Source organism: Gavia stellata, chromosome 8, assembly GCF_030936135.1.
Source record: "Gavia stellata isolate bGavSte3 chromosome 8, bGavSte3.hap2, whole genome shotgun sequence".
Classification (NCBI taxonomy): Eukaryota; Metazoa; Chordata; class Aves; order Gaviiformes; family Gaviidae; genus Gavia; species Gavia stellata.
The window spans coordinates 43,075,363-43,103,301 of NC_082601.1; the positions used below are offsets into that span (position 1 = coordinate 43,075,363).

General features: G+C 46.2%; 1 protein-coding gene across 1 annotated transcript in view; it reads right to left on the reverse strand.

Annotated features, from left to right (window-relative positions):
• The window catches only part of HDAC4 (histone deacetylase 4), a 202,945-nt gene that overhangs the window by 19,701 nt on the left and 155,305 nt on the right, over positions 1-27,939 (reverse strand). Inside the window, exons 15-21 of the mRNA XM_059820822.1 lie at positions 20,800-20,920; positions 16,110-16,156; positions 6,867-6,974; positions 6,252-6,307; positions 5,167-5,254; positions 3,785-3,904; positions 1,469-1,566 (exon numbers count right to left, since the gene is read on the reverse strand). Coding sequence (XP_059676805.1) covers positions 1,469-1,566; positions 3,785-3,904; positions 5,167-5,254; positions 6,252-6,307; positions 6,867-6,974; positions 16,110-16,156; positions 20,800-20,920 — 638 coding nt within the window. The remainder of the gene's footprint in view (positions 1-1,468; positions 1,567-3,784; positions 3,905-5,166; positions 5,255-6,251; positions 6,308-6,866; positions 6,975-16,109; positions 16,157-20,799; positions 20,921-27,939) is intronic.

Below are 27,939 nucleotides of genomic sequence, written 5' to 3' on the forward strand. Positions count from 1 at the left end.
TACAATCGTCCTGAGGTATTTTGCCCGTTAGCTGCTCAGAGGAGCAAGACAGTGTTCAACCCATACTCCTGCAGCGCTCCCGTATGACACTGCTCAGAGAGACCGCGACCTGGGTGCCCATCACCGTAGATGAGCTAACGTATGTTTTGCTTCACGCATCTCTTCCGATGATGCTGGTATGAGGAGGAAAGTAAGGATCACAGAATCACAGAATCATTAATTAAGGTTGGAAAAGACCTGTGAGATCATCAAGTCCCAACCATCACCCAACCCCACCATGCCCACTAAACCATGTCCCACAGTGCCACGTCCACACATTCCTTGAACACCTCCAGGGATGGTGACTCCACCACCTCCCTGGGCAGCCTCTTCCAATGCTTCACCACTCTCTCAGTAAAGACATTTTTCCTAATATCCAGCCTGAACCTCCCCTGGTGCAAATGATTCCCTGCAGATACCTCCCTGTGATCCTCAGGTATCACATGCTTCTGTGAGCAGGATGATAAGACCAACAGGACACGAACAAGTGATTCAACAAGTGGCTTCACCCCCTGCTCCATCTGGAGACTCAAACGATGCCAGTTTTTTGGAGCACGCTTGAATACGCTCGTACAACCCAGCACAGTGCTTTGTATCTGGGTTTACTATCACTGCTGCTCAAGGAGGATATCCCAGCAACACATTAATTCAACTCCACAGCTTTGCTTACCTTCATTCACACCCTGACAGTGAGTGATGAGTAACACTTATTTAAGAGATGGTTGTATTTTTATTCAGAACACACAACATGCTGCTTCTGAGGAGAAACCAGAACCCAGTAAGGAAAACACAAACCCAACAGTTCAGTCGCTTCAATTTCCATTTGGCTGGAACAGGCACATTCGATATCTTGGGTGAATAGTAATAAATTCTAAAGCTTATCAAAACAAGCCCACGTCCCTTTGCTAGGTACACTTGGGAGTGAGCTGCGGTGTGAGCCGTGAGCAGAGCTCTTCAGGGGAGGGATTGCATGGCCAGCTCGCCCAGAAGTCGGGTACCATCATCTGCAGCGCAGTAATGATGTTTCAAGCCTCGGGGCAGCTGCACTCCCAAGTTTCAACTCATGATGAGTTGTTAAAAAGTCTTTGTGGATTCCCCTCCCCTTCCAGAGGTAAAATGATTTTTAGCCAAAACCAGAAGAGCTTATTGGTATCAGTAGACATTTTACATTCATCCATCAGTCAGTGCTGAGCAGTGAGTACGTCAATCCCCTTATGTCACAGGCACACTTCTTACGGCCAGTAATAGCCTATTTACTTAATTCAGCTTTAGTTTTATTACGGTACTCAAAAAGTAACTGCAACTAGATGTAACCCTTGTATTTCTAAACTTAGCAAGAGAGAAACTCAAGATTAAGGAGGACTGCATGAGGAAAAAGAAACCCAGTTTAGGGAAAAATATGCTTGTAAGAGGAAAACTTCAATATTACCTGAAAGCAGTTAAGTATTCTGTGTCTCCCATCGGTGGATCGAGGCCACCAGTAAAGGCCATGTTAACATTGAAACCAACTCCTGCTCCTGTGCCAACCTGAAAAAGGGAGATGGTACTCTTAATTACACATACAGAAACAGTGAACTCTGGCAACACATCTCTGCTGTCTGAATACTCTTCCAGTTGAATATGGATTTTGACTCAATAGCTTGGTGGTAGCGAGATTAATTTTTCCCTCTAAAGCAACCCAGTCCCCAAAACAAGAGTGAAAATAAAGCTCCTCCATGCTCTGATCTTTACAGGAACTGTGGACCAGAGGTATTTGACTGCTGCTCACCCAAAAAACACCTCATCAGCAAGTGGATCCTCTTTTGCAGGGGAGTGTGTTATGTGCAATCCCTTTCCTTAATTTGTTTTCAGCTTATTCAGGAGCATATTTTGTATTTCATTACAGTTGCAACTGGGGGAAAAAACCCACAGTTTTAATCAGAGCGAGCTCCCCCTCTGCTGGGGAAAAATGTGATTCACAGAGAAGAGATTTTCACTGCTTGAGGGACACGTGGGTGGTAAATATAACTACAACCCCATCTTCGCATGTACTGCAAACGTCCCCATCTGCACTGACTGCAAATACCTGAGAAAGGGGAAAACTGAAAAATAAACCAGGGCTTTCTAGTAACTCGTTTGCCAAAAAGCAGGGCCACATTTTCCCCATTCATATTAAAACCCAAAAGCCTGTGTTCGGTCCCAGAGGGGACCTTGTAGCTCCCGGAGCATTGGGGCCGTGAGCGTGGGCTGCGGGTCCCTGGGGACAGCAAGGGAGCCGGGCAGTGTCTGCTGCCACCGGCTGTCGGTAGCTCCGCACAGGGCTCTGAGCTCCTTACACAGACCGTTTGGGTTTTTGTGGGTTTTTTTAGGTCTCTGCACATGAAAAAAAAAATTAAAAAAAAAAAAAGGAAAATTAATGTGTTATACAATACACAGCCAGATAATTCAGGCTCGATAAAGCCGCAGGGCTTTTATTGCACATTCTTCCTTGTATCGGTGCAAATACTGCTGGCAGAAAAACACAGGGGGTTCATCCATCCATGGTGGGTTATTTATCCATGTGTGGCTTTAACTGAATGTATTTTGTATTGTTTGTTTTATTCAGTTTGGAATGACACATCTAAAAATTACTCTAAATGGTTAAATACAGAGTAGATGGTATAGCCTAGTGTTTCCTTACAGCACCAGATATTTTGTAAGCCAGATTACCAGATTATTAAAAGGTCAGCAAAAAAGTAGGTCTGAGACCTTTGTGTATCCTGAAGCAGAAGTTAAGCCTGACGCAAAGGGCTGCTGTTCACCCACTACGACAGCAGCACACTAACAGGGCAATGAAACGCTATCACGTTACGTTGAAGTTTCTTTAGAAACCAAAATGGCAACATCGATGTTTGCTGAACGGGAAAATGTAACACTGACAGGGGAAGAACTTGAGGAGTTTTCAGATGTAATCCGGAGTGCCTCGGAGTACACAAAACTAAGTGTTTCACATAATTTCCCTTTGCTAAATCACTCTGGAAAGACAGTATTTCCTGCCAACCTAGGGGGAAAAGAAGGATGCAATGGATGTAGGAGCATCCATCCAAGGTTTAGGGAGAAAGGGCTTCCACCTCCGTTGGCCTGGCCCTTCTGCAGCAGGCTCTGAGGACACCACCGGGAACCGGTGGATTTGGTCCAGCAGCACCAGTGACTGATGCTCAAATCCCGCCGTCGGGGCCGTGCAAGGTCAACGCAGCAGTGGCGGCGAGTGATGCCTCAACAGGGCCAGGAGAAGGGGAGATGGACGGGCTCCGAGGCTGTGCCAGGAAACGCAAGCGCCGGTGGCACAGCCACGGACAACCCGGTTCTCCTGCATCTAAGAAACAACTTATGCTTATAAAGGGGAAATCTTGAAAAGTACACGGAGTGCTGGGACAGCTGGCAAAGGGCTCCTCTGGAACAGGTTCTCCCATAAGGGCTGGAGAGCCTAATTGCATTGACTCATTTTCTGCTCGTTAGCCAAGGCACGCGCGTTCCTGCCAGCTCGCGGGGCAGGACACAATGCCCACAGCTGTTAGAACTGGGACAAAAAGGCACCGAACGCACAAACCCGCCTGGCGCGTTCCCAAAGAGGCACTAACAAGCACGAGCGTGGGAGCGGTGGAAGGAGCTTCTCTCCAAGCCTCGCCTGGCAGAGGCTCCCCGAGATTTTGGGGGGCACCTAAATCACAACCCTAAGCAGGTCCTATCAGACACGAGTGGATGCTATGCCGATCCATGCTCTTACCTCGTCGGGAGCACCACTGCCTGGAAAGAAGTTCCCATCATCATAGCGATGTAGTGAAATATAAAGAACGTTAGGATCATTGTAGAAAGCTTGCTGAGTACCGTTCCCGTGGTGAACATCCTTTGGGGACAGAGATTGCATTATATGAGGGAGGTTAGTACCTTAGTAAAAACGCAGATTAAAGCCATCAACTTGGGATTCGGAGGGGTTTTCTTTGCTGTCGTGCTTTGTTTTCCGCGCTTCTCTGATCTAGTTGAAGCAGCTTTGCGCAGCTGGCTTCAGGTTACACTCCTTGTTTAACCCACGGGATAAACGGGGGTAAACACAATCCCAAGCGTATATCAAAACTGAGGACAGGATCAGTTTACTTGGATGGAGAGAACTGGATTCGTTCCCAATCTTGGGGGATGGAGAGACTATATTATTTACCCCAAATGTACATCTTTAATCGGTCTGTGGGGTGACCGCTGATACAAGAGCCCAGCAAAGTTGTGTTGGACCCAACAAGGTTAATCGACACAAACCCGTTACCCGGATCGCCTATTGCACTGCTGCTTGGTGCAGAAAAGCAGGACGGGGATTCAAAATGCCCCTTTCTGACACGAAAAACAGTTAGCGGGAAGTGAGGAAAAGGATGTCCATCCAGCAGGTCAGAAAGACAGATAGATCCGTTTTAAATTGTGGGTCTAGCCCACGGGAGATTTGTGGCAATCTAATCAAAACTCTTGGCTGATACCCAGCGTCTCAAACGCTTCACAGCCACATAAATACATTTTTAAAACTAGAAAAATCAATCAGGCACATTTCTAAACCTATACATCGCCACAGCAAAATCCCAAACAAGCTCTTTCTCAACTGCGCTGCGCTGTCTGCGGAGTATTTCACGGTCTTGTTTCAATTTAGAGATCGCTTTTGACTGCCTGCCCACTTGCACGGAGGCTGCGCTGGCCCAGAGGCAGGACACTGAGACCATCCAGACCAACGGTCAAGCCGTGCCAGACAGCCCGTCCCTCTTAGTAACCGGTCCTCACATCTTGAAAAGAAAGCTGGGATGGATCATAACAGTTAAGGTCAAAAAGCTTCAGAAAAAAAATAACCAAAACCCAGCGCGGTTTGCAGTTACGCACCCTTGAGACTGTGTTACGGGCTTGTTTTAGAAAGCAACTACTTATTAATTACAAGTTTATTCTGAAAACTGTGGACCCTTTAAGAAATATTTCTTCTATTAAAATACTTTAAAAAACAAATTTTGGCTTGCAGATCACAGGCAACATTTTTTTTCACGGCCTTACAAAGCCAGGGTTGCCCTTGCAAGAAAAAAAAAAAAACCCAGAAAAATTTCCACCTGCTCTCCGGAAGGGTAAGAACCGGCGTTTACTCACCCAGTCCACTATAAGGATTTTGCTAACGTTCAGCCTTTGCTGGAGCAGCTTGGCTGCGATTGCCACGGAGTTAAAATAGCAGAAACCCCTGGAAGAAAAGGAGAAGTGTTAATTACAGGTTTCCTTGGTCCCAATGCATCTATCATCTAGATATAACGCAGTAGGAAGAAATTTCTTCTGCTCTCACTCTTCTTTCCTCCCTGGAAGATGCACGTGTGCTCGATCAGAGACGCAGGAGAGCCAGGCAGCAGCAGATGTCCTGTGACCTCGCTGGAAATGGGGAACGTTTCACACTTGCCCAAAGCCGCCGCAATGAGATGCTGCTTGGTGCCAGCTGCCCACGGGACCTCCGGCGCTGCGTGCGAGGGAAGGGGACAGGAGCGGACGAGGAGAGGACGCGGCGAGGGGGAAAGGATGGGAAAGGACCCAGGGCCGGAGCACTACGGTGCATTGGCTGGGAGGGAGCGGACATGCTCCGAGAGGCCTCAAAACGCTGGGTCGAGCAAGCAAAGAGTGCTGAAGCACCCAAGACAGGAAACTTCAGCGCACCTTAAGCCAGCTACACAAAGCCAACACGATTTGTGCACAGGACCCTGATCTGAAAACAGCCCGATGGCAAAACCCCTGCTATATTAAACACACGCAAGACGCCTGACCTCAGCTTTGGCTTTGTGAAGCCTTCCCACTCTGACCCTCTCCTAATTCAGTCTTGTGACCCCAGGACACAGTTATGTGTGCTATTACTACTATTAGTTGCATATTCTTGCTTTCCTCACATGGGACGAGCAATCGACATTTAATTGAAAACAATTTACAAGAGTAAAGCAAATAAAAGCATCGGTGCTTTTTCAAGGCATGACTGTAATGCTGATTCTTGCTAAAAAATACCCACCTGAAACCACTGAGCAGGATTTTGCCCTCTTCCAGAGAATTACTGGGAGCTCTGAATATAATACTGTCTTGCATAGCAATAAGCAAGAAACTCTGTAGTAATAACTAACAAACTACCTTTCCTGATTTCCAGCTGCAGATCACACAACGGACAAACACTGAAGCAAGTTGATAAAGCACATACGCATACTTACATGGGTGTGCTCTCTTCTGCATGGTGACCTGGAGGCCGAACAACGGCAAATCCATTCTACACACAGACAGAAAGAAAGAAAATGAAGAAGTGAGACAGAAAGGAAGGTTTATCGCACAAAGACAGATGTCGAGGTTGCAGCCAGAAGTGGTAATTCTGCTTTGGAACTATGCAGTTGTTCTCGATGGTTTTCTGACAAGACCATAGCAGTGGATGATGCTCTCTCTCGTTTTAGAGGGGGGGAAAAAAGTCCACATGAATTTTGTGGAACCTGGTTGGTACAGCATTTCCTTCCATTCAGGGGAAAGAAATTATTCTGCATGAGGTCACTGAAACAGCAAACGGGCTGGCCCAGCTGAAGGCAACAGCAAGACCCTCAGATAACACTGGAATAGTGATTTCACTTGCTGCTCTGGTTTCTTTCTTCCTTTTAATCGGTGCGTAAGAACGTTCACCAGGAGTCTGTTGTTTGCTTACTGATATCCTCAAAGATTTTTATGACTAAAGCCAGATGCTGCCATTAAAGTGAAGCTAACTGGACCTCCTGCATAACACAGCCCTGAGCCGAGTCCTGTACAGAGCCTCTGTCAGAGCCAAGTCTTATTTTCATACCAACCTTCAGTTCTCCTGTGGCTACTTTGAAAACGAGCTCAATGACACAGCCCACGGCCAGGCGAGCGGCACCGGACGAGTGAACTTCATTCCAAATCGTGTCACTGTCGACCTAACGGAGACACACAGGAACCATGTTTAGAAGCAACGAGGACAGCCAGGCAACAGAGATCCACGTTATTAAGTTATTAATTAAGAAGTTATTAATATGTATTAAATGCATTAAATGCATATTTATGCATTAAACTTAAAGGCGTTAATTTTAAATACATTAAATTGCAGAACCGATCTTTGCAGTATCAGGGCTGGGACCGCTGGGACCCCACCGATGACTGTACCATCACCGTTACCGAGCGTCCATCCAACCAAACGACACTCAAGAGATGACCATTTGCAACAGCTCTGCGGTGCTAAAGGGGCAGTGCCATAACCGTTCAGCATCTCAAGCACTGTGAATTGGCAGGTGTCTTCTACTGATATTTCCTACCAGCATCACCGTGTCAGTATTTCTCTTTAATTGCTGGAGGAGACTGATCCCAGATGAAATGAAAAGGTTTACGAAATCATTCAATGATTCTATAAAATACAATAAAAACCCCACAATAAAGAAGGATGTTCAATAATGTACGTTTAAAAGACGCCTGCCCATGGCTGCCAGCGTAAGGTTATGCTGACAGCAGCTTCCCTGGGGAACCATAAGATCAACCCTGTCTCATCAAAGCTAACAACAGACCTTCAACATCTAGCTGCTGACTCCAGACATTTACTTCAATGCTAAATATTTGACAGGACCACCACCCTCTATATTTTCCCCCTGAAAATGTCCAAACAGGCCAAAGGCAAGGCAAGGCATTCTGCAGACATCCCCGGGTCGTTATTATACGAGATCATGTCCTAATTTAAACAAAAAGCGAGAAGCCTTGGCTTTTACCACATTCGTCCCAACAACTGTATAAAGACAAGATTGGTTTGCAGACACGGGATAAAATGTCTGTTCTTTTTTTTTTTTTACTGCAATTCAGCCGGCGACTGTGCAGAGAGCAGAGGGAGAAGGACGGCTCCCGGGGGGCTGTTTCCAGGCCAAAGCTCTGGATCTCCTCCGCTGCACTCCCGGCTGTCTTGCAGGCAGCGATGAAAGCCAAGCTTGTTTGCTTCTTGCCAGTCACAGCCTTTGCAAAAGCCAGACTGCTGGGACCGTCCCGTGGCAGGACAGCTCGGCTGCCCGGGAACATCACAGGATAAATGTAACGTTTCTCCATGCGAAGGATCACCATCTATTTTTCACATTTTACTCTGTGTTGTGCTTATTTATAGAAACAATGGCAAAGGAGAAAAAAAGAAAGAGATTATTTGTTTCGTCTGGCATCCAGTCGGCTCACTAAGCTGCGGGGAGATGCAAGTCACTCCATAGGAGATTGATCCACCTCCTTCGTGGCTGTGCTAAACCCAGTGGGAATCGTCCCTGTTATCAGGGACAGCTTCTGGCAGAATCTGCCCTGACGATGCTTTTGAAGTCACAGCAAACGAGAAAGGATTTGGAGAATACCAAAAAGCCATCTCCGTGCGGTAATGCTGCCAATACGTGCACTGTCTCACGCTCTGGGGAAAGCCACTGCATCGGTGGAAAAACCCTACAGTGACTATTTGTGGTACGAGGGCTCCCCTGGACCCCCATAAATTTGGGCAGTAACACGGGAACTGGAGTACAATGGGGTCCGAGTTATGGACAACACCTCCAGAAGTTGTGGATCGGTACTGCACATGTGTCGGCGATGGGACTGATCTGATCACGTCCCTCCAAAAGCCCTTAGCAAGGTGAGAAGACCACCAAGCTGCTTCTCCCTACTGACCAGTGCGTTAGTGCTCTGCGAGGGTCTGTCTTTGGGCTCCTCATCAATGGTGCCATAAAAATGTTGGGTGGGAGTGTTGATCTGCTCGAGGGTAGGAAGGCTAGGCAGAGGGATCTGGACAGGCTGGATCGATGGGCTGAGGCCAATTGTATGAGGTTCAACAAGGCCAAGTGCCGGGTCCTGCACTTGGGTCACAACAACCCCATGCAACACTACAGGCTTGGGGACAAGTGGCTGGAAACCTGCCCCACAGAAAAGGACCTGGGGGTGTTGATTGAGAGCTGGCTGAATACAAGCCAGCAGTGTGCCCAGGTGGCCAAGAAGGCCAACGGCATCCTGGCCGGTATCAGAAACAGTGTGGCCAGCAGGAGCAGGGAAGGGATCGTGCCCCTGTACTCAGCACTGGTCAGGCCGCACCTCGAATCCTGTGTTCGGTTTTGGACCCCTCACTCCAAGAAGGACATTGAGGTGCTGGAGCGTGTCCAGAGAAGGGCGACGAAGCTGGTGAGGGGTCTGGAGCACAAGTCTGATGAGGAGCGGCTGAGGGAGCTGGGGTTGTTCAGTCTGGAGAAGAGGAGGCTGAGGGGAGACCTCATCGCTCTCTACAACTGCCTGAAAGGGGGTTGCAGAGAGGTGGGTGTTGGTCTCTTCTCCCAAGTGACAAGTGACAGGACAAGAGGAAATGGCCTCAAGTTGCACCAGGGGAGGTTCAGGCTGGATATTAGGAAAAATGTCTTTCCTGAGAGAGTGGTGAGACACTGGAAGAGGCTGTCCATGGAGGTGGTGGAGTCACCATCCCTGGAGGTGTTCAAGGAACGTGTGGCCGTTGCACTGCGGGACATGGTTTAGTGGACATGGTGGGGTTAGTTGATGGTTGGACTTGATGATCTTACAGGTCTTTTCCAACATTATGTCAAGCTGCTTTGCAATCAGGATGACACTGCTACATTCCCTCGGGGGTTCCAGCAGTCTTCATCCTCAGATCCCCAGTATCTGTGAGTGGGAGACACTCACGGTTTAAACAACAGAGAGCATCTACTTGCCTTTTGCTAAGAGCCGACTACCTCAGTGCCCTTGGCCTCACTTTGCTCAAGTGAGATACAGCTGCACCGTGCAGTCTGGACCAAGCCTATCTAGCCCATCTCGGAGCATATCTAGCCCATCTCAGAGCGTATCTAGCCCATCTTTCTTGGTCTTGAAAGAAAATGCTGCAGGACACCAGTAGCTAAGAGCTTCCCTCTCTGCCCTGCCACAGCAAGTGCCAGGCCCCTCCACGGATGCAGAATTGCAGAGGGCCATCTTCACTCACCATCAGGCACCAGAAGAATGGCAACACAAAAAACCAAAATTCACATGTCCTAAGCACAGCTTTACCTAAAGGACCAACAGACCCTCAGATCTCCTCATACGTCTGTTCGTGCCCCCTTCCCCATAAAGCCCGCAGAAGTCACCAGCGCCTGAGCCAAGCATCACCACGTTCAGGCCCTTTGATGCCTGCAGAAACCAGGCTCGGGTTGGCAGCATTTCAAGAAGCACAAGGAGGGCAAGACAGAGTGGTTTTAAAGAGTTATTATTTCTGCAGAAAGAAATTAAGTACTTAGGAAAAAGCATTCCACCTGTGATTTAGAAGCCAATTTCAAGGACCCTGCCATGCCCCAGCCCTCAGCTCCCCAGCAGGAGGAGGACTGGATCCAGAGATGTCCGCTGCCACCTGCAAGCTCTCCGCTGTCCCATCCCACGTGCAAACATCTCCAAGATAAGGATTTAACACCCAGCCACCTTTCCCCGGAACGGATGTCTGGAGACCACTGGGCCCTACTCCAAGGCAGCACTTCATCATCTGTGCGACTGTAAGTGTTTGAACAGTCCCACTGAAGTCATCAGTGTTCTGCAGCAGGGGGGGCGTAGACTCTGCCATGGTGGAAAATGTTATTAATGTGGCCCTGAGCTGGACTGCTCTCCGGCACTGAAACTGCTGCTGTTTGGTGCACGGGCTGCCGTTGACCCCTCCATCATTCCTGAATTCTGAAGTTCATTACAGGGGAGACGCTATTTGGCTTTCCCTGCCTATGAGCTCTTTGATGTAGCTGCCATCACAGGAGTTGTTGCTGGGACAGCACATCAAGCCTTACCATCTGGAAGGACTTTACGGAGAGAGGAAGCATATTTCTTGCCTTTTGTTGATCCAACAGCGTGTATTTCTCTTTTTTTCTCCCAAGCTGGAGGATACAACTGCATCAGAGATACCGAGTCTTCCACATCTGTCGCTGTTGGATGAGGAGAGGTTGTCCTGGTTAGCACACTCGTCTTCTCGAGAATAATATTAATGCCTTCCTCATTCCAATAAAGAAGTTGCCGTTTCTTCTAGGTGAGCCCGTAGGAGAGGGCTCCTTTAGAGGTGGGAAGAGGGACTCCAGCCCCTGGGACCTGCTGCAGGCTCTTAACCTTCACAGTGTGTACCCTTATTAGAAAATGATGAGTGAGCGCAGAAGAGGAAGGGTCAACAGTTTGACACAGGCTCTCTTCTACAAGGAATGTCTAAGATGTTTCAGGGTGAAACCTGAAAGAGTTTTTCCTTCCTTATAACTTGAAGTCGTTATTAATAGACACGATAAGGTTCCTACTCACACTGTATACGAACGTGCAGCTATTGAAAAATGAAATGAGGAGGGTCTTATAAAAGGTTTCATTATTCTAATCTTTTCTTTAGCTGAAGAGCTATGCAGATAAGAAATTAAGCATAGAGACAGGTAGAGGCAAGTTGCACAGCAGCTCCAGCCTCTGCAAAGCAAAGGAGAACGAAGGAGTTCCGCTCTTCCCTCTTCGCTGCTCATCATCACATTTAGGCGACAGCAGCACACACCGTCTGCGCTGCCAGCAAGTTGTCTTCACCCAACCACATCTCCTACTGCTCTGAAGCACTGATTCAATAATCGTGCTCACATTTTGTTCTTCTAAGACTTGCTAATTAGTCTCTTCTCGTTTACATTCCACAGAAGTCCTTTTCGTTCTCTCTGCTCTGCGATAATGTACTTTGCTTGCACAGGTAAAAAGATTTTTATACGCTCTAATCAAGACCTTACAACCAAAAATAGAATAACATATTCTGGAAGAGCTCAAAAACATTAAGAACATTTTTTAAAGCCCTGGATCTTTAGATATTTTTAGAATGTGCACAGAAAAAGAAAATACTACACACGAAAGAAAACAAAGTTACTAGCTATCGTAAGAGCAAGTCTTTGAGTGTTCTGAAGAATTTGGATGTAAGTATGCTGGAACTATTTTGCAGATTTTCAAAGCTCAAACTCCTTTCTCCAAAATCTTCTTCTAATTATCCTGGATTATGTAATGCTCTGGAGCATGTAAGTCATACATTAAGAAAAGAGCATGTGCTGCAGGGAAGTGAAGGTAATGTCCTAAGTAAAAATACCACGTACTGCACTTGCAGATGCTGCTGAAGATCAGCAGGAATAAATTACTGTTGTTCAAATCAGAGCTCACATCTGTTGATAGAAGTGCTCCTGTGCTTTCTTCCTTTCCCACTATGACCAGCCATCTGCAGATGGAAGGAGGTTTGTTAGCGTCAGCTATGGCGATGTGAAGGCTTCCTCGCATAAAACAAACCAATGGCGGGGGGAAATAAGAGTTTCCAAGCACTGGGGAACAAAATTACCCTTTTTCTTATTGATTTTGAGACACTGCGACTTAGTTTTTAAAGAGAGAGGTTGAAAGGTGTTATGTGATGAAGGTAGTTGCTCCAAAATTTTTCCTGCTCCTTCACCCTCTTTAACTTCCTTCGTCTCGCTTGCTGGTAAGAGGAACTCGTGGTTGCCCGAGCTCCAGACTTCATCCTTCATCCTGGCGCTTAACAGCTCTTCATGGGCTTCTCCCCCATAAATTGTTCTACATCGCCTTTCAGATCCATCTAGTCTTTTATTCTACATAACATCCCCTACGGAAGAGAATTGCCTTGTTTAATTGTTTGCAGAAGGAGGACTTGCTTTCAAGCTTTCCAGCCCATATTTCATCTGACACCCTCAGCTCCTGAATTACAAGGAGCAGCAATCATTCAGCTTTCACCTGCTCCAGGCCAGTCCCCCTCTGGCCCACAGGCATTATTTTGCATCCAACACTGAATTTAATGTGCTACATTACTATTACATAACTTAGTTTCTCGTTATCATGACACCACCCATATTTCTTTGCAGGCAGCTTTCGCTTTGAAGACTCTGAATAAATTTAATACCATCAGCAAAGGGCTCTTGCTTATGACCCCTCCCCTGCATTGCAACATTTCAGTGAATACACAGATTTCTCGAGGATTGTAATTCTGATGGCTATTTCCTATCTTCTAACCAGTGATAAATCCATAAGAGGACTGGTCCCACCTTATTCTATTAATTTTAAAAAACTTCTTTCTCTATGGCATCGTGTTTGCCCCCTGGAAAGCATTTGGCAGACCAGCATCAAGCTCTCCAGGGAAAAATCCTCCTTACGAAGCAGTCAGCCAGCTGGAAAGGTACTGAGCATCGTGGTGACCTGAATGCAAAGACCCACGAAGCGTCCCCTAGACTGCACTTATCACTAAGTGACAACGTCAGAGAAAATGAAACCTCTGCTGAAATAAATCCCTTCTCCTTCAAACCCAGGCTACAAACCATTGGTAGTCAAGATGATGTCCTAAAGGTGCTCTGATCATCACGTGCACCTGATGTTCCTTCACCATTAGGAAAATATTCACCAGTACGAAGTGACTGGAGCCCACAGAAACTTCTTACAGCACTGGGGCGGTCTCTCCACAACCTTCTCAAACTTGTAAGAAGATAAACCAGAGACCGATCACTACACAGCGATGAGTATTGTTCTGCCAACCTGGCAATCTCAAACAAGGGAGAGTCTAAATAAAACTCCACCACTCAAAAAAGCTTTATGGCCACCTTGCAGCCTGAAAATGGCCTGCCAAGCAACAGCAGAAAACCACCCCTTAAATTCTCTTGCTGGAACAATTTGAAATAATTTCATTACACCGTAACAAGCAGTCAATCTCCCAGCAGTATCCACGTGCCGAAATTTCTCAGATTTACGTTACACCTCCTCTCATGCTAAAATTCTTCATAACGGATGTTTGACCCTAGGCTCTGATTTTTTTATTTTTTTTTTTCTGATTTCCTCAAAAAAAAAAAAATTACATGCATCTCAAAACTGTCTCGTCGCCCTCTTTGGTGCAGAAAATAATTTGTTTTTCATCTGCTATTGAAAGGCGTGCTCTGTGGCCCCAGCTAAGATCCCACTATAAGGCTTCTTCCAACAGTTTCCCGTGGCAAATCAAATCAAGAGCAACTTGTCTCACAGAACTGGCACGCTAACAAAGACTACAGTTTTCCCTCTATTTCTTCAGTAAACACACCACGCTCCTACGCCAGCTTTCTTGACAGATTTCACACTTCGAAAGACAGTAGAAAGCGGGGCTGGAAGGACCTCGTGAGATCACCGTACGTCTCTCCTACCCCAAAGGAGACGGTCTACACTTAAACCCATCCAGAGCATGGACAAGTGCAAAGCACTTAATATGCTACAGCCAATCTGTACCGTGGCCTCATTTTCCCTACAAATATACGGCTGGGGTGTATATACTAATTAGAAATGCATACCAAAAGCAGCGAAGACCGTGTTTTCCTGCATCAGCCACGAACGCAGCAGAAGTACGCAAGTAGTCGGCACTGTATCCCCAGGTAACTGGGGACAGAAAACCAAGCAAACCAACAGAAATCTATTTTTGCCCAAAATCCGTCACGTAGTTGATTACTAGTAAATTACTGGTTTTAAAAAGCTTCTCCTAGAAAACGTTTGAATATCTGTTGGGATTGCTCGAACACCGTACGAAAGTCAGCAAATATTTTATTGAAGTATTTCAGGGTCTGTGGAGACAACCGACCAGCAAGTTAACTGCGAACGCTATCTTTATTACGAGCGTATCGACAATACCAGCACTGTGGCGTTTCCTGCCTTGATTTAGGATTTAATGCAAGACTTCTGGGACCGCGCTAGGCTCAGGCACTGTCTCTACTTGTTACCATTCAGTCTTCATTTGCAAATGATAATTTTTGCTTTGAATGGCATGCCTGACTGCAGGGCAGAGTAAATCCAAACCTTTTAAACTCTAGCCAAAAATTTGCCATGAATTAGGAGACTGCAGCATATTTACAATACAAAATAAAATATCTCTACGAGTGCTCAGCGGTGGCGGTATGAATAAACGCCGATTATTCTTTTTTTTTTTTTTTGACGGATAATTTTCAAAGCAGCGATTTTGCAAAGACTCAGGAAGAAAACAATTTTGTTTCATTTCCATAACAGAATCCAGACCTCTAAATTCAACCTCACGAGCTACAATTATGCACAAGAACTACCACTGTGAATTTTCAAACACAATGCCTTTTATTGTCTCTTCTCATTCTTTTCCCTTCCTGTTCTCCGAGATTTTCTGTACTGTCACCCTCCACAGAAACTTTAGAGCAGAAAGTCTGACTTGAAAGGAAAACTTTCAAGTTTTCAGGCTTCAAAAGAAAACAACAACGCAAACCTTCAACGTGAGGTATTTGAGTGGTATTTGGGGCTTTTTCAGCATTATGGGAACAAACAGTAACAACAAGAAAAAAAAGTCTTTTTATTATATGGAACCTTGACAGATGAAAACTAACGTTCGGCTTTTCCGTGACGGATGGAGGGGTACTTTAGTCACCTCCTTCAGAATTCATGCGTGGTTACCCCGGAGTTTGAGAAAGGAAAGATGCCAAATACAGAAGACTGCGATTCCCTTGTGCTGCGTAACCTGTGAGACATTTCATCCGAGGACAGTAATGTAGCCCAGACACAACTACAGCAACTTACTATTTACAGAAACTTCTCAAATAGTGTCCTGCAATATCACTATTTATTAATATGTTTTCCACCTGCACTAGGAGGCAGGCAGCTCTGAAGTACAAATACTGAAGATGAAACACCTACACAGCGCGAGCAGCATGAAAAGCACATCTTGCTTTCTACGGAGAAAGCATTTTTGGATTCAAGGGTTGCTTTCAAACATAGTAACCTCCAAGCCATTAAACATCACTGCCTGGGAAATGAGGTTTCTCCTCCTAAAAGGCAGAGACGAAACATGCCTATGAATGTCACACACACTTCGGCGCTCCAAAATAGTTTAAAAATCTTCACGCTGCTTTTGAAGAAAGGCACGTGAGGCTGTCGCTGCAACCCCGCACCCCAGGCAGACCCTGTTTATGGGTAACATCTGGTTGCAATTACCCCCTTGATGGAATGCAAAGCAACAATTTTTGTTACCAATGGGACTGGGAGAACAAACAGGACATTATTTACACATTAAAGAGAGTACTCACCCCGACACCACCGCAAGGAAGCCTGACAAACATCGACGTTAGAGAACCTGTAGGAAAAAAAGAAAGACGTACCCTGTAAGTCAAAAAGTCAAAGTTCACCAGATTTTGGTCCAATTTTATGGCAATGCTGTAATCTTTCCAAACACAGTAACAGACGGGGGGTTTCTCGCAATTTTCAGAAACACACAGCCAAACCTGTTGCATTACGATACATACATACACTATATACACACTTGGGTTGTTCAAAAGCCTTTCCAGTATAAAAACTTTCTACAAATCCCTTACTTTTATGCAAGGTTTGTGTGCTGTCCTACATTTCAAGCAGCCATGCTGACTATAAATGACGGAGACGTTACCAACAACTGCTCAGCATGTCTTCTCAGATGAACATTTTAATCCCTTTCAACTGAAGAAGGATAAGAAATCACAAAAACACCCTAATTATCAGTCATCTGCGCAGTTACTAGACGACTTTGAAGCATGTGAGCTTCATAAAAGAGGAAGACAAAAAATAAACCGGTGATGAGCAAACAGAACATGTGTTTTGACTGAAAGAGCAAACCCAACATGAAGAGTTTGAGAAAAATGGAGAAAACCATCTGTAGGGCTAATTTTGCATCTGTAAGAATTGTAACATCACTTTCTGGGCTTGCACATGAGCAAATTATCCTCCATTCAAAACTCTGCAGGTTTATAAACCATATACTGAAACAAGAACACGCTGTCTCGTAGCCATCACCACCCTATGTGCATGACTTGCACACGTGTCTGCGCACCACAGGCAAACGGGGCGAAGGAAATCTGTGCATGCAGACACTGTGAAAGATCTGGAGTACATTGCCTGAGATTCATTTGCTTAAGACTTATTTAAAGTTAATGAAAGCTAATGGTGAAATAAACTGGGTTGAGGGGTTTTTTTCCCCTCAATCAATCCAGGTTCTGATTCTGGTCATGTCTATACTGAAAGAATAAATTCCCTTAAATGCTAACTACCAACTTTGTAGAGCGTGAATTAGCCACGACGGCTGACAGGCGTTACTGAGGACCACGCTGGTGTCAAACGCATCACAGACACATACGTTACCCCTGTGACTGAAAGCGGAGTTAATGCATCTGTATTATTAATCTGAGTGCACAGCCAGATTCGCTCTTTGATCAGATCCACATGGAAGTTCTTAGATCATCCTGCCTCGGACCTCCTGTCACATCTTTCACTGCTAATCCACCCATTATTTCGATATTTATCTTCTTGACAACAATTTATGATTGCTCTCCACAAATTAAAAGCAGCCTCATTTGCCTAAGTTTAAACTTGTTCAACAGGTTCCAAAGCTTTACACTGTCAAACGAGAGATGGATTCGTATTTTTCATCCTCAGACTTTCAAGAGCTTTAGCAACACTTCCAGGGGTAGAGTTGGGCAACCTGCCTTGAAGGCCACCACCTTCAAACCCGCCTGATAAACACAGCAAAGCAGATCTTTATGATGCTCTGGGTCCTCTGGGGAAAGTAAATTCAACGTCGGTGGTGGGCTTCCGTTGCAAGTCTCTTCTCCTACACACGTAAAGAAGGGCACTCTTTGAGAAAGGAGTAAGGCTCAGAAGTAACGAGCTACAGGACAACTGCAGAAGTAAAAGTAACCAGCAGAGCCGCAAGGACGCCCGCTTACAATTCTAAAAAACCTGAACTATTTAGCCCCTTCCCGCTTTCTCCTAAAGAACTGCCAGACGAAGGGACATCCCCCTTAGCATTTGCAGAAGCTTAAAAAGAAACATCCCGTGTTTTCATTCCCCAGCTTTACACGCTCTTCCTTTTAGGCTGAGGTTTCTCATGCTTTTTTTCTTCCTCATAGACATATCAAAGGCGAAGAGTTTATGCGGAATCAGCCACCAGAGTCGTACACATGTCAAGACACCCAGGTCTAACAAACTGACATTTGCATACGTGAGCCTCACACGAAGCTGTGGTCTCAGACTTCAAACCTGCCATACATTTACCCTCTAACATATTTAAAAAAAAAAACCCACAAAGTTATTTTGTAAATTTAAAAGCTTTTTAAACTCTCAACAGGAGAGGATGGCTGAAGAAGGGGCTGCTTACAGGCTTGTTCACATCTATACACAAATGCGCACTCTGAGGTTTTTCAGGGAGGTTTTCCCAACGCATCAGTGGCTGTTACCCTCGCTCAGGCCCAGCACTGTGGAAGCCATCAAGTTAAGAAACTGCTTTTAGGGCCAGCATCGCCCCTCCTGCCCTGCTCCCAAAGGACAACTTCTCCCTGGGTGCTACGCAGACATCCCCAGCCAGGCTCACTCCTCTTGTCACTTTGGCTCGCCGCGTCGTCCCTCTGGACCCCTGGCTGTCAAGCCATCAACTTATTTTCTTCTGTCCGGTGGGATGACCGGCAGCCACGCCGAATGGTGAAGCTGTTTGCTCTTCCTCCGAGCTTGGTGCTTGGCGCGAGAGTCGGTGCCACGCACAGCTCCACGTGCAATGGGAGGACAGCTGGGCACTGGGAAGAGGCAGTCCACTGCTGCCTGGGCAAAGACGGTCATGAGAGCTGGCAGAGTGTCCCACTGCTAGCAGCTCAAGGCTAAAAAGGCGCCAGGTGGGTTTAGGAAACAAGGTCTAAGCTCAGCTAAGAGTTACTGGAAAGCCCTTCCCACTGGAGATCCTGGGGACCTGACCTGCTTATGGCTGCAGCCTCAGAAGGTTAAAACCAGCTGCTTGGCAGCGTTTTGGGGGATGGCTAGAGCCCCAGGTGCAGCCCCAACCAAGCGCCAGGCTAACATCCTCAAACAGGTTAATCTTAGATCTGATTTGTGGTGAATATTGCTCCTTGACAGCTTGGTTGTCTTTGCAAATTACACCCGAATAGGTAACGGTTTGTACTGAAATACCCTCAGACGTTAGAATTGTTTCTCTTGACGAGAGGAATAAACTTAATCTCTACAGAAAAGATATGGGGGGAGACACAGCAAAACAACAGAAGTACTCACGGGCAAGAGCAGGAGTTTCTGCTCCATCAGGTTCTCTACACAAACGATCAGGAATGGTTCAGCAAAACCTGGGTATCCCCGAATCCAGTACTAATCAAATAAACCATTTGTATCTCCAAACGTGTCTGTGGAACTATTGATACAGATTGTGCCAAGAGTCAAAGAGGGAACGAAAAAGTATCTCAAGAGCATCTGACATTTGAATGAGCAGGCAACACGCAGTGTTATCGCAATCCGCCCTAAAAACATATCTAGCAAGGGGCATCTCCTAAAGGAGAGGGGTTAGGGTGACTCGCCTAGGTCCGCCACGCAGATGCTGACAAGTGCCAGAGGCAGGGTGCTAACCCTGCCTGCTCCAGGCTGGTGAAGCCGACGGGTCAGATGCTGGAGGACTGCCTAGATCCCACAGCAGCACTCAGTCAGGTCACACGTCCTCACACACCTTCAGCACTACGGAGTCAAGAATTTGGAGGGAAATCAGTCAGCGTGAAGGTGGTGCAACTGCAAACGAGGAGCCTTCTCAGATCTACTGGGGAAGATTTACACGCCGTTTCTTTGGACTGGTGGATATGCCTTACGCAAGGTGAGAGTTTTACATTACCAAGGATATGACATCATAAATTCTTTAAACTTTACATAGTAATTGCGCTATCATTCAGCCAGAGGTGTCTACTTTTCGTTTCTCTGGGTTTTAAAGAGGTGGTAAGTTAGCTATAAATACAGTGCTAATTGCATGTTTAAACAACTGGCTAATAGCTTTCCTCTTTGGGGATCTAACCTGCATACTGAATACGCCGCAAAATCTTTCCAGCTCTTTTGCTGTGACTACTATATCATGCAGCCCCTCAAGTTAATCCTCTTTTTATATCACCCAAAGTCAAGCTAGTCCCAAAATAAACTTTCTCAACTTCTAGGTTCCAGAACTGTCTTTTTACTGATCTCCACGTGAGAACTTCCCAAACTGCCCCTCCAGCCTATCACCCACTGCTGCGAAAAGGCGCGAAGTAAAGGGAGATAGTAAAGGGAGATGATGATGTCTCCACAGAGGTAAGGTGCTAAAATCAATGCGGTTTGGTTGCTGGGGGGAGGTTGGTTATCTGAACCACCACCCCTTAGATTTTTTGCAGGGCAAATGTCTACATTTGAAGGCAGATGCAGCCCTGTTTCAGGAAGATCCAGTCTCCGGTGGAAGGGATAAACAATCTTACTCCAAATTAAACAAATGTTAAGACCATCTAAAAGGCCCCTGCATCTTTCTTGCGGATGATCCAGCTATTTGTTGGTGTCTATGCAGCTGGTTGGTGCTGCAGATCCAGGTCCTTAGCAGGGTGCCAGTTCCTACCCGGCAATGCGTAACTTTCTAACACGCAGAGAAGAGTGTCCAAGGATAAATCAGACTCTGAATCATCCTTCCTCCTCAGAGAGGGTCCTTATAGGCTTTGAAGACATCAAAGAAATGAAGTTTTAGCTATCTAGGGTTTAGGGATCTACCTGAAGAAAGGGAAATGTATCTTGTACCTCTCTCAAGCAGACATTGAACGGAGGTGGGAATAATCCCCTTGGGAACCGCCTAGAGCTGACGATGGAGGGAGGCCCCACGTCCCACCTTTCATACTGCTACCGCTAAGTGCTTGCCAGAGTCAGGGCTGAGGACAGTAGCGGGAGTGCTGGAGGTCAGGAAGGGGACAATACCTAGAAGTTTCTTGCTGTCCAGTTTCTGTCTGTTCAGAGGGTTTGTGCCGTACAGCAGTGTATGGGCTTCCGAGTGAACTGTCTGCAGCTCTTCTAGAGTTGCTTTTCTTCCACGAATGCACTGAAAGAGGAAAGAAAAGGGGTGATGAAATCACTGATTAACTGCTTCGCTCTCATTAAAGAACATTTCTTTTTCCTTAGCAAATCATAGACAGTGAGCAAAAAACTAAAATGGGTTCTTGGAAAAAATCATTGTAAGACAGATTTTGGTTTAATCCCTTATTCAAAATACTAGCTTGACATATAAAGTAATCTTCAGATTTATTTATGTTTGCTTGAAAAATACTTACCACAGAGCATTTGCTAAATTACACAAGTATTGCTCGACTACTGAATATTCAGGATTTCAGTTAGAAAGTGATTCTGCGGTGAAAATGTGTCCCTCCAAACCACCCTCCGACATCCCCACCACGATTATTAAGCTAACCTAAAAATTTCTCCCAAACACACTGCTTTCCAAACTGAACCTTCGAGCAATTAAGGGTCAGTTACAAACTTTCCGCTCTTAAAACTCATCTTGGAAATCCCGCAAGATCGCAAATTGTTTTCTTATACGATGATGGAGGTTGAGCTGGAAGTACTGTCGCAAATACGCTCACGCCTGCTTTTGTTGCCAGCTGAAACCCAGAAAGGCAGATGCACACCGAAGTCAAACCCTGGCTTCGCTGAAGACCACGGCAAAGCTTTTACTGATGTCAGCAGGACCCAACTTCACATTTTACAAATTGGGGAATCTTTTCCCCCTTTTTGTCATAGGGGTCCAGCATACCTTTGGGGCTTATTTTTTGTGGCATTTTGTATTCCTTGACGTTACGTGAAGACACCAGGAGAACAGCAGCCCGTCGCAGTAACATCTTTTGCGATGAAAAACATGTTTGTAAGAGCAAAGCGCTATTTGGAGATGCTAAATCTCGGGTGCACAAGGACCATGCCGTGGCCTCTTGCACAGGGGCCGGGGGATATCAGGTATACGAGAGAAGGCAACCAACTCCCGGCAGCGGAAAAAACACCTCACCTTTTTGACTGGGAGCTCGCGACTGCCTCCGAAATGTTGGCAGGGGAAATATGGAGTGAGTCGAGAAAGTGCTGAGGGTGGAGGTGAGTTGAGAGGTGGCCATGAGAGGGGAAGGAGTTATTTAGTAGTAAGGGTTGCTTTGCTTCAGAAACATGCGTGCGCTCCCGTCCCCTCAAAAAAATAAAAACCAATCAAAAAAAAAAAAGAAGTATTTTATATAGCTTAGAATTACTTCACGATTGTCATGATTTGGACTAGAACACTTTAAAAGGAGTTGTCATTTCGGGGGGTTGTTTCCTACAGAAGGAACGACAGGATTATTCCTCTCTGCAATAGCAATACTAAAATAGTTAACAGCAAAATATCGGCAAGTTCTGAAAGCCTCTTGTAGAGGTCCCAGGGTCACCCAAGACGCGAGCCCCAGCAGCGAGCATCCCGCGGCATGGCCCACGCAGGACGGCATGAGCCTCTTGCCCAGCCTTCACCCTGGCTTCATCGAAGCCAGTGGATTTTTAAGACTTCCACGTTCCTAGAGAAGCAGAGTTTCTAATGAGAACCAAAAAAAAAAAACCAAAAAAAAGATACTTTAAAGGAAAAAAAGGGGAGGAAAAAAGAAATCACACTCCTAAAAAGAACAGACTTTCAAATGGAAAACTTGCTCTGAAGAGAAGGTCAAACTGTGCCACTCGCTCCGGAGAGCTGCTGCCGCTCAGAAAGCACTGCCGTGTGCCGCGTACTTTGCGGGAGAGTGCTAGAGACAAGATGCTTCAAAGGCATCGGCACTTCCAGCCAAGCAGCGCCTGCTTTCGCACCGCACCGCCATCTCGGCCCGCAGCCCGCCCCAGCCAGAGCATCCCGGGCGCAGCGTGCTGGGGGCACGGGGACTCCAGGGCCCCCGTCTCTGAAGCACGGTCCGCAGAACAAACCGGAGGGATTTTTTTGTCTCAAACCTTCAGCATAAGCCTCCATCACGTGTTGCAAAGCTCACAGGAAATCACTTTGTAAAACCGTTGGAAGCGTAAGGCAGCAGAAATCAAAGCACGGCAGGAGCGCTCGTGCACGCTGCCTCTCCTAATTTTGGCATTTCTGCTCGCCAGTTCCTCTTTCATTTTCTCCGTGCTCTGCTCCACCACCTAGCATTTCCCGAGGTTAACGATGAGGCAAAAATACAGCATCCCATTAAAGAGGCAATAATCACAAAAATGCTAGACCCAGAAGGGATGGAAATATCTGGCAAATCCCCCTTGAACTTTTATCCTGTCTTCCCTTTTTGTTCATGGTAAGCCTGCCTCAGTCCCCCCTTACAGGCTTTTACTGCTTCTCTCTAACCCATATGCCAACTCTTTTCCTTTGAACAAGACGTACTGACCCATTTTCAGCTGCTACATTTAGGGGACGTACAAAAAGAGCATTTTGTATTCCTTGACGTTACGTGAAGACACCAGGAGAACGGCAGCCCGTCGCAATAACATGCCAGCTCCTCCGTGGATGTGAATGGCTTCGGGTCCCCGGGATGGGGAAGGACTGCACCCGTTTAAAGTAGGTGGCTTTACCAAGACATCCAAGCTCCGTGCTCTTTAGGAGGGTATCAACGCCACCCTCCCTTCCACGTGACATCCATAACTGAATAGAAACTAAGATTAGATAGAGAACTTCCTTCTGTGTTGCAAGTAAAACACATTCCAGGAAAAAGCTACTACTTACTGAAACAAATATATATCACAAACATCATAGCACAGCCTGGTGAGAAAGGATTACGCTTGAGATGCTTTCGCACCTTTCTCCTCTCCCAGCTCACACGCCACAAGCTTTGTCCTTCGCTCTAACACAAAGACACCAAGAAAATGAATTAAATCGCCCCAAAATCAAGTTGGAGAACAAAACATATGCCTCACTCCTGTTTCCAGACCCAACACGACTTGTGTCTCAGCCTACGGCTCAGCCTGCTGTCCACGCTCCTAATTGGAGCGGTTCTTCACTTTCTGAGAGCTCTTAAGTCATGATACTCTTACCTTTGAGGCTTCATGTTGCCTGTTGAGCTTGCTCACTCCATATTACTCCCTCTCTTGTCTAACCTCCTTCCTGGCTGCTAAATCCCGGCTTTTCAGCTCAGGAGCTGGCTTCTTAACCCTGATGAACTAGTTGGCTCTTTACCCTGTTTTCTTTGTGCTTCTTTCTGCACAAAACCTGACCTTTGCAGCACCACGTCACCTCTCCTCTCCCACACTGCTTTATACACGTCCTTCTGCACTCTTCATCCATTTCCTTGGAGCAAGCTTTTCCTTTTCATTTTGAACAAAAGAAAAACCCCACTAGTCTCTTAGTTTGCATTTTATTCACCCTTTCACCCCATGATGTTTCAACAGGAGAAGGTATGACTCTTGAGCGACCGTGAGCCAGATCTTGTCCCACCTGCAGCCCCAAAAAAGCCACAAAAAGCCATGAAAACAGCTACGAAGCTTCTCTCCAGAGACCGACTTCCCAGGCACCACTGCCACCACCTCCCACACGCTCTCAGTGCTTTGCGATGGGAAACCTCGGGCACGGAGTGGCTCTCCGGAGGCTTCAACGCCCGGACCCATCCCACCCTCCAACCGGACACTGGCCCAATGCCGTGCCGGGAATGCTGCGGACACGGCTCTGGCTCTTACAGACAGCCCAGCCCTGGGTCTGGTTTTTCATGTCAGTCCTCAGCAGCGGCAATTAACCTTCAGCTAACAGTTCTCGTGCTTTAAACAACGTAGGATTGCTGCCAAGACGTGCTTGGAGACGGACCCTGGTTGAGGAACTCATTCTTCCCTGTCCTGGTGGAGCAGCCCGGGGATTTGATTACCTCCGAACCACACGGCAAAACCTATCCATTTCCTCACGCTCTTGATGAAGGCTGGGAAGATTACTCTATACTGGGATTGCGGGTTTGAGTTTGGGGGGCAGAGTCTTTTATTGAGATTGCCTCAATTAGTATAATTGTTGCTTTTAAATTCTTAACGTACACCAGAGTAATTGCCAGATTTTAGAAAGCTAACTTAATTAAATAAGCAATACTCTAAACCTCAGCTGTCGTTAAGTTTGGACAACTGCGTTCACTCCAAAGGGTCATCTTTAAACTTGTGCGACTCTGCCAGACTCTTGCCTATCGCACTGCAAATCTGGCGTGCGTTTTCCTCTCAGCTGGACGTAAATCGGTTTTTGGACAACTTTAGCATATACGTATCTGTTTCACTGCTGAAAAATGAGAGGTGGAGGGGAAGCGATGTGGGTTTTTCTATTCTAAAAATATTCATGCCCCTTCTGGATCATTTCTATTGCCTCCGAGAGAAATGGTAGGAACTCAGCACTTGGCAGGTTGTCTAGGAGCCTCTCAGCTGCCTGATGAAAACAGGTTTTCACTTAGTTCATTTCTGAAATTTCAAAGCAAGCATTTGTTTGCATGCATGATAAAAATATTTATCTGCGAGCCCTTTTCTGGCTTGGGGCATGTGTGCAACAGAAACACCAAAAGAACATTTCCAGGAGACAGACACCGAGAATTGTTTGAGCTTGCATGAGAAAGCAGAGTTGGGATTTATTTTCAGCATGTAGTTGTGGGGGGAACGAGCGCTGTTAAAACTCCTTCTGGAAGAGGACAGGGATCCAGCGGAGTCTCGTCTGATCCCACACAGCGTGTACGGGATTATTTACTACGCAGGGCGCTGCATTTTTAATCCGTGTCAAGCAACTACTTGCAACCAGCAGAATCAAACTATACCCACACCCCGACCACAGCAAAGGGCTGTTAAGGAAGGAAGGGGAAACGTAAGGATAAGGAAATGTCAAAGTTCAAACTGTCCTTTTACAAATGCGAGTTGTAAGAAATGGATTAAACTACCTAATCATAAACAATTTTCACATCAGGTCCTTGGGCTTACTTAACTGGCTCATAAGGTCTGAGGCACAGGACAACAGACCTGCAACAGTGAAGATAAAAATGAACGTGCACAGATGTGTCCGTCAGCAAGATCAGCTAAAAAAAAAAAATAAAAAAAAAGAATAGAACAGGAGCTCAGCAAAAAATTAAGCATACAGCCTGGCAAATTTCTGAGTGTTATAATCCTGGCGTAGCTGCTGACTCGCTGCAGACCTACGACTGATTCTGAAAACATTCACCTCTTTCCGAGTGCCTGTAGGGCTGTTATGCAGATGGAGCAGTTATAATCCATAAAAAAAATTGTAGATACATAGGCAGGCTGCATTGGTAGTAAGTGTCACCAACCTCATATAAAGAGCTCCGTTAAAGCTTGTGTATCATGTGCGTACTACTGTGGGTGGGGATGGAGGGCACAGCTCATGCTGTCCTACATGGAGCTTTGGCATAGGCAACAGGGATTTGAAAACGTAATATAATTACTAAAAGTAATCACAATTATTAGGCCAGACTTCAAAATTCCTTTTAAATCGATCATATAAGGGAATACGTCCCACAGAAGGAAGCTTTCTACACGTTAAGTCTACAGCATTCCTGTCCTCGCGGTAAGGAGCCAAGTCTACCGTCCCAGGCAATGCCAACAGCTCATGCCCACACTCCAACCTAGCAGCAGTGATCCCTCGTGTCTAAAAATCTGTCCCCTTGCCATGCAAGTGCACCTGATGTGGAGGTAATTACAATTACTCTCTACAATTACCTGAAAGGGGGTTGTGGTGATGTGGGTGTTGGTCTCTTCTCCCAAGTGACTAGCGATATGACAAGAGGAAATGGCCCCAAGTTGCGCCAGGGGAGGTTCAGGCTGGATATTAGGAAAAATGTCTTTCCTGAGAGAGTGGTGAAGCATTGGAAGAGGCTGCCCAGGGAGGTGGTGGAGACACCATCCCTGGAGGTGTTCAAGGAACGTGTGGACGTGGCACTGCGGGACATGGTTTAGTGGGCATGGTGGGGTTGGGTTGATGGTTGGACTTGATGATCTTGCAGGTCTTTTCCAACCTTAATGATCCTGTGATTCTGTAATCTTCACTGAAGGAAAACCCTATATGGTCCTTCCACGCTCCAGAAAACACCTGTGTGCTCCTTACAATTCTACTTCTCTGCCTCATTCCTACCTCTGCTCACTGAGAGCCAGGTTCCAACTGAGGTGCTTCAGAAAGACTCGGAAGGGCAGGAAAGTGACCAAATGGCTTTGCAACGCGGAAAAGAATTACATCGGTCAAGGACAGTGGAAAGTGAACGAGTGGCTCCAGAAAAAACCCTATCAAGAATGGAAGATTGAAGTGTGGAGGTAGGAAGGAGATGGAGAAACAGCGAAAGGTTGTGCCCATCAAGCCCATGAGAAAAGTTTAGGTAAAGAAGGAAACTTTAACGCAGGTCTGGGCAGGAGTAGGAGATGGTGGGGATAAAGGAAAGCTAACTAGAGAGAGAAGCAAGTACAATTAGACCAGCTGGTTATCTTAAAATGGCAGGTCAGACCTTGACGAAAGCCATCAGAGAAGAAAACACTAGAACTGAGGCAGGAAACTAACATCACGTATTTATCATTTTCTGAAAAAGGAAGAGTCAAGATGAAGCTGAATGTCACCAATGGTCAGAAGGGAAACACAGGTGGAAAGCAGATGACCATCAAGAACAACTCCAATCCTGAGAGCAACGAAAATACCAAATGAAGGAAAATATACCCGGGATCATACCATCAAGAACGTCACACATTAGAGAACATCTGTAACACGAATCTAGGAGGCAAGGCAATTAGCACTGCACGATTTAATTCCTGCTTCTAAACAGGGAAGCTAGACAGCAATGGGGTACTTTTTTTTTTTTTTTTGGGTCCCGAATAATAATCCCAACAATAAATTAAATGGCTGTCCGTAGACAGAAACAGGTTTGAAGTCCCTCCTTGCTCTCTTCAGGGATAAATGAGGGTAGGAGGGGGAACTTCAGCCCATGGCAATGCTGCCACCACGTGGATGTCTCTTCTGATGGCTCAGAAAATATGCCGAGCCAGGTGCCGACATAACTCAAATATACTGTGTGATTCAGCCCCCCTTAGATGCTCAAAGAACCGACGAACACACGCTACCATTAATTTATCATCACTGCT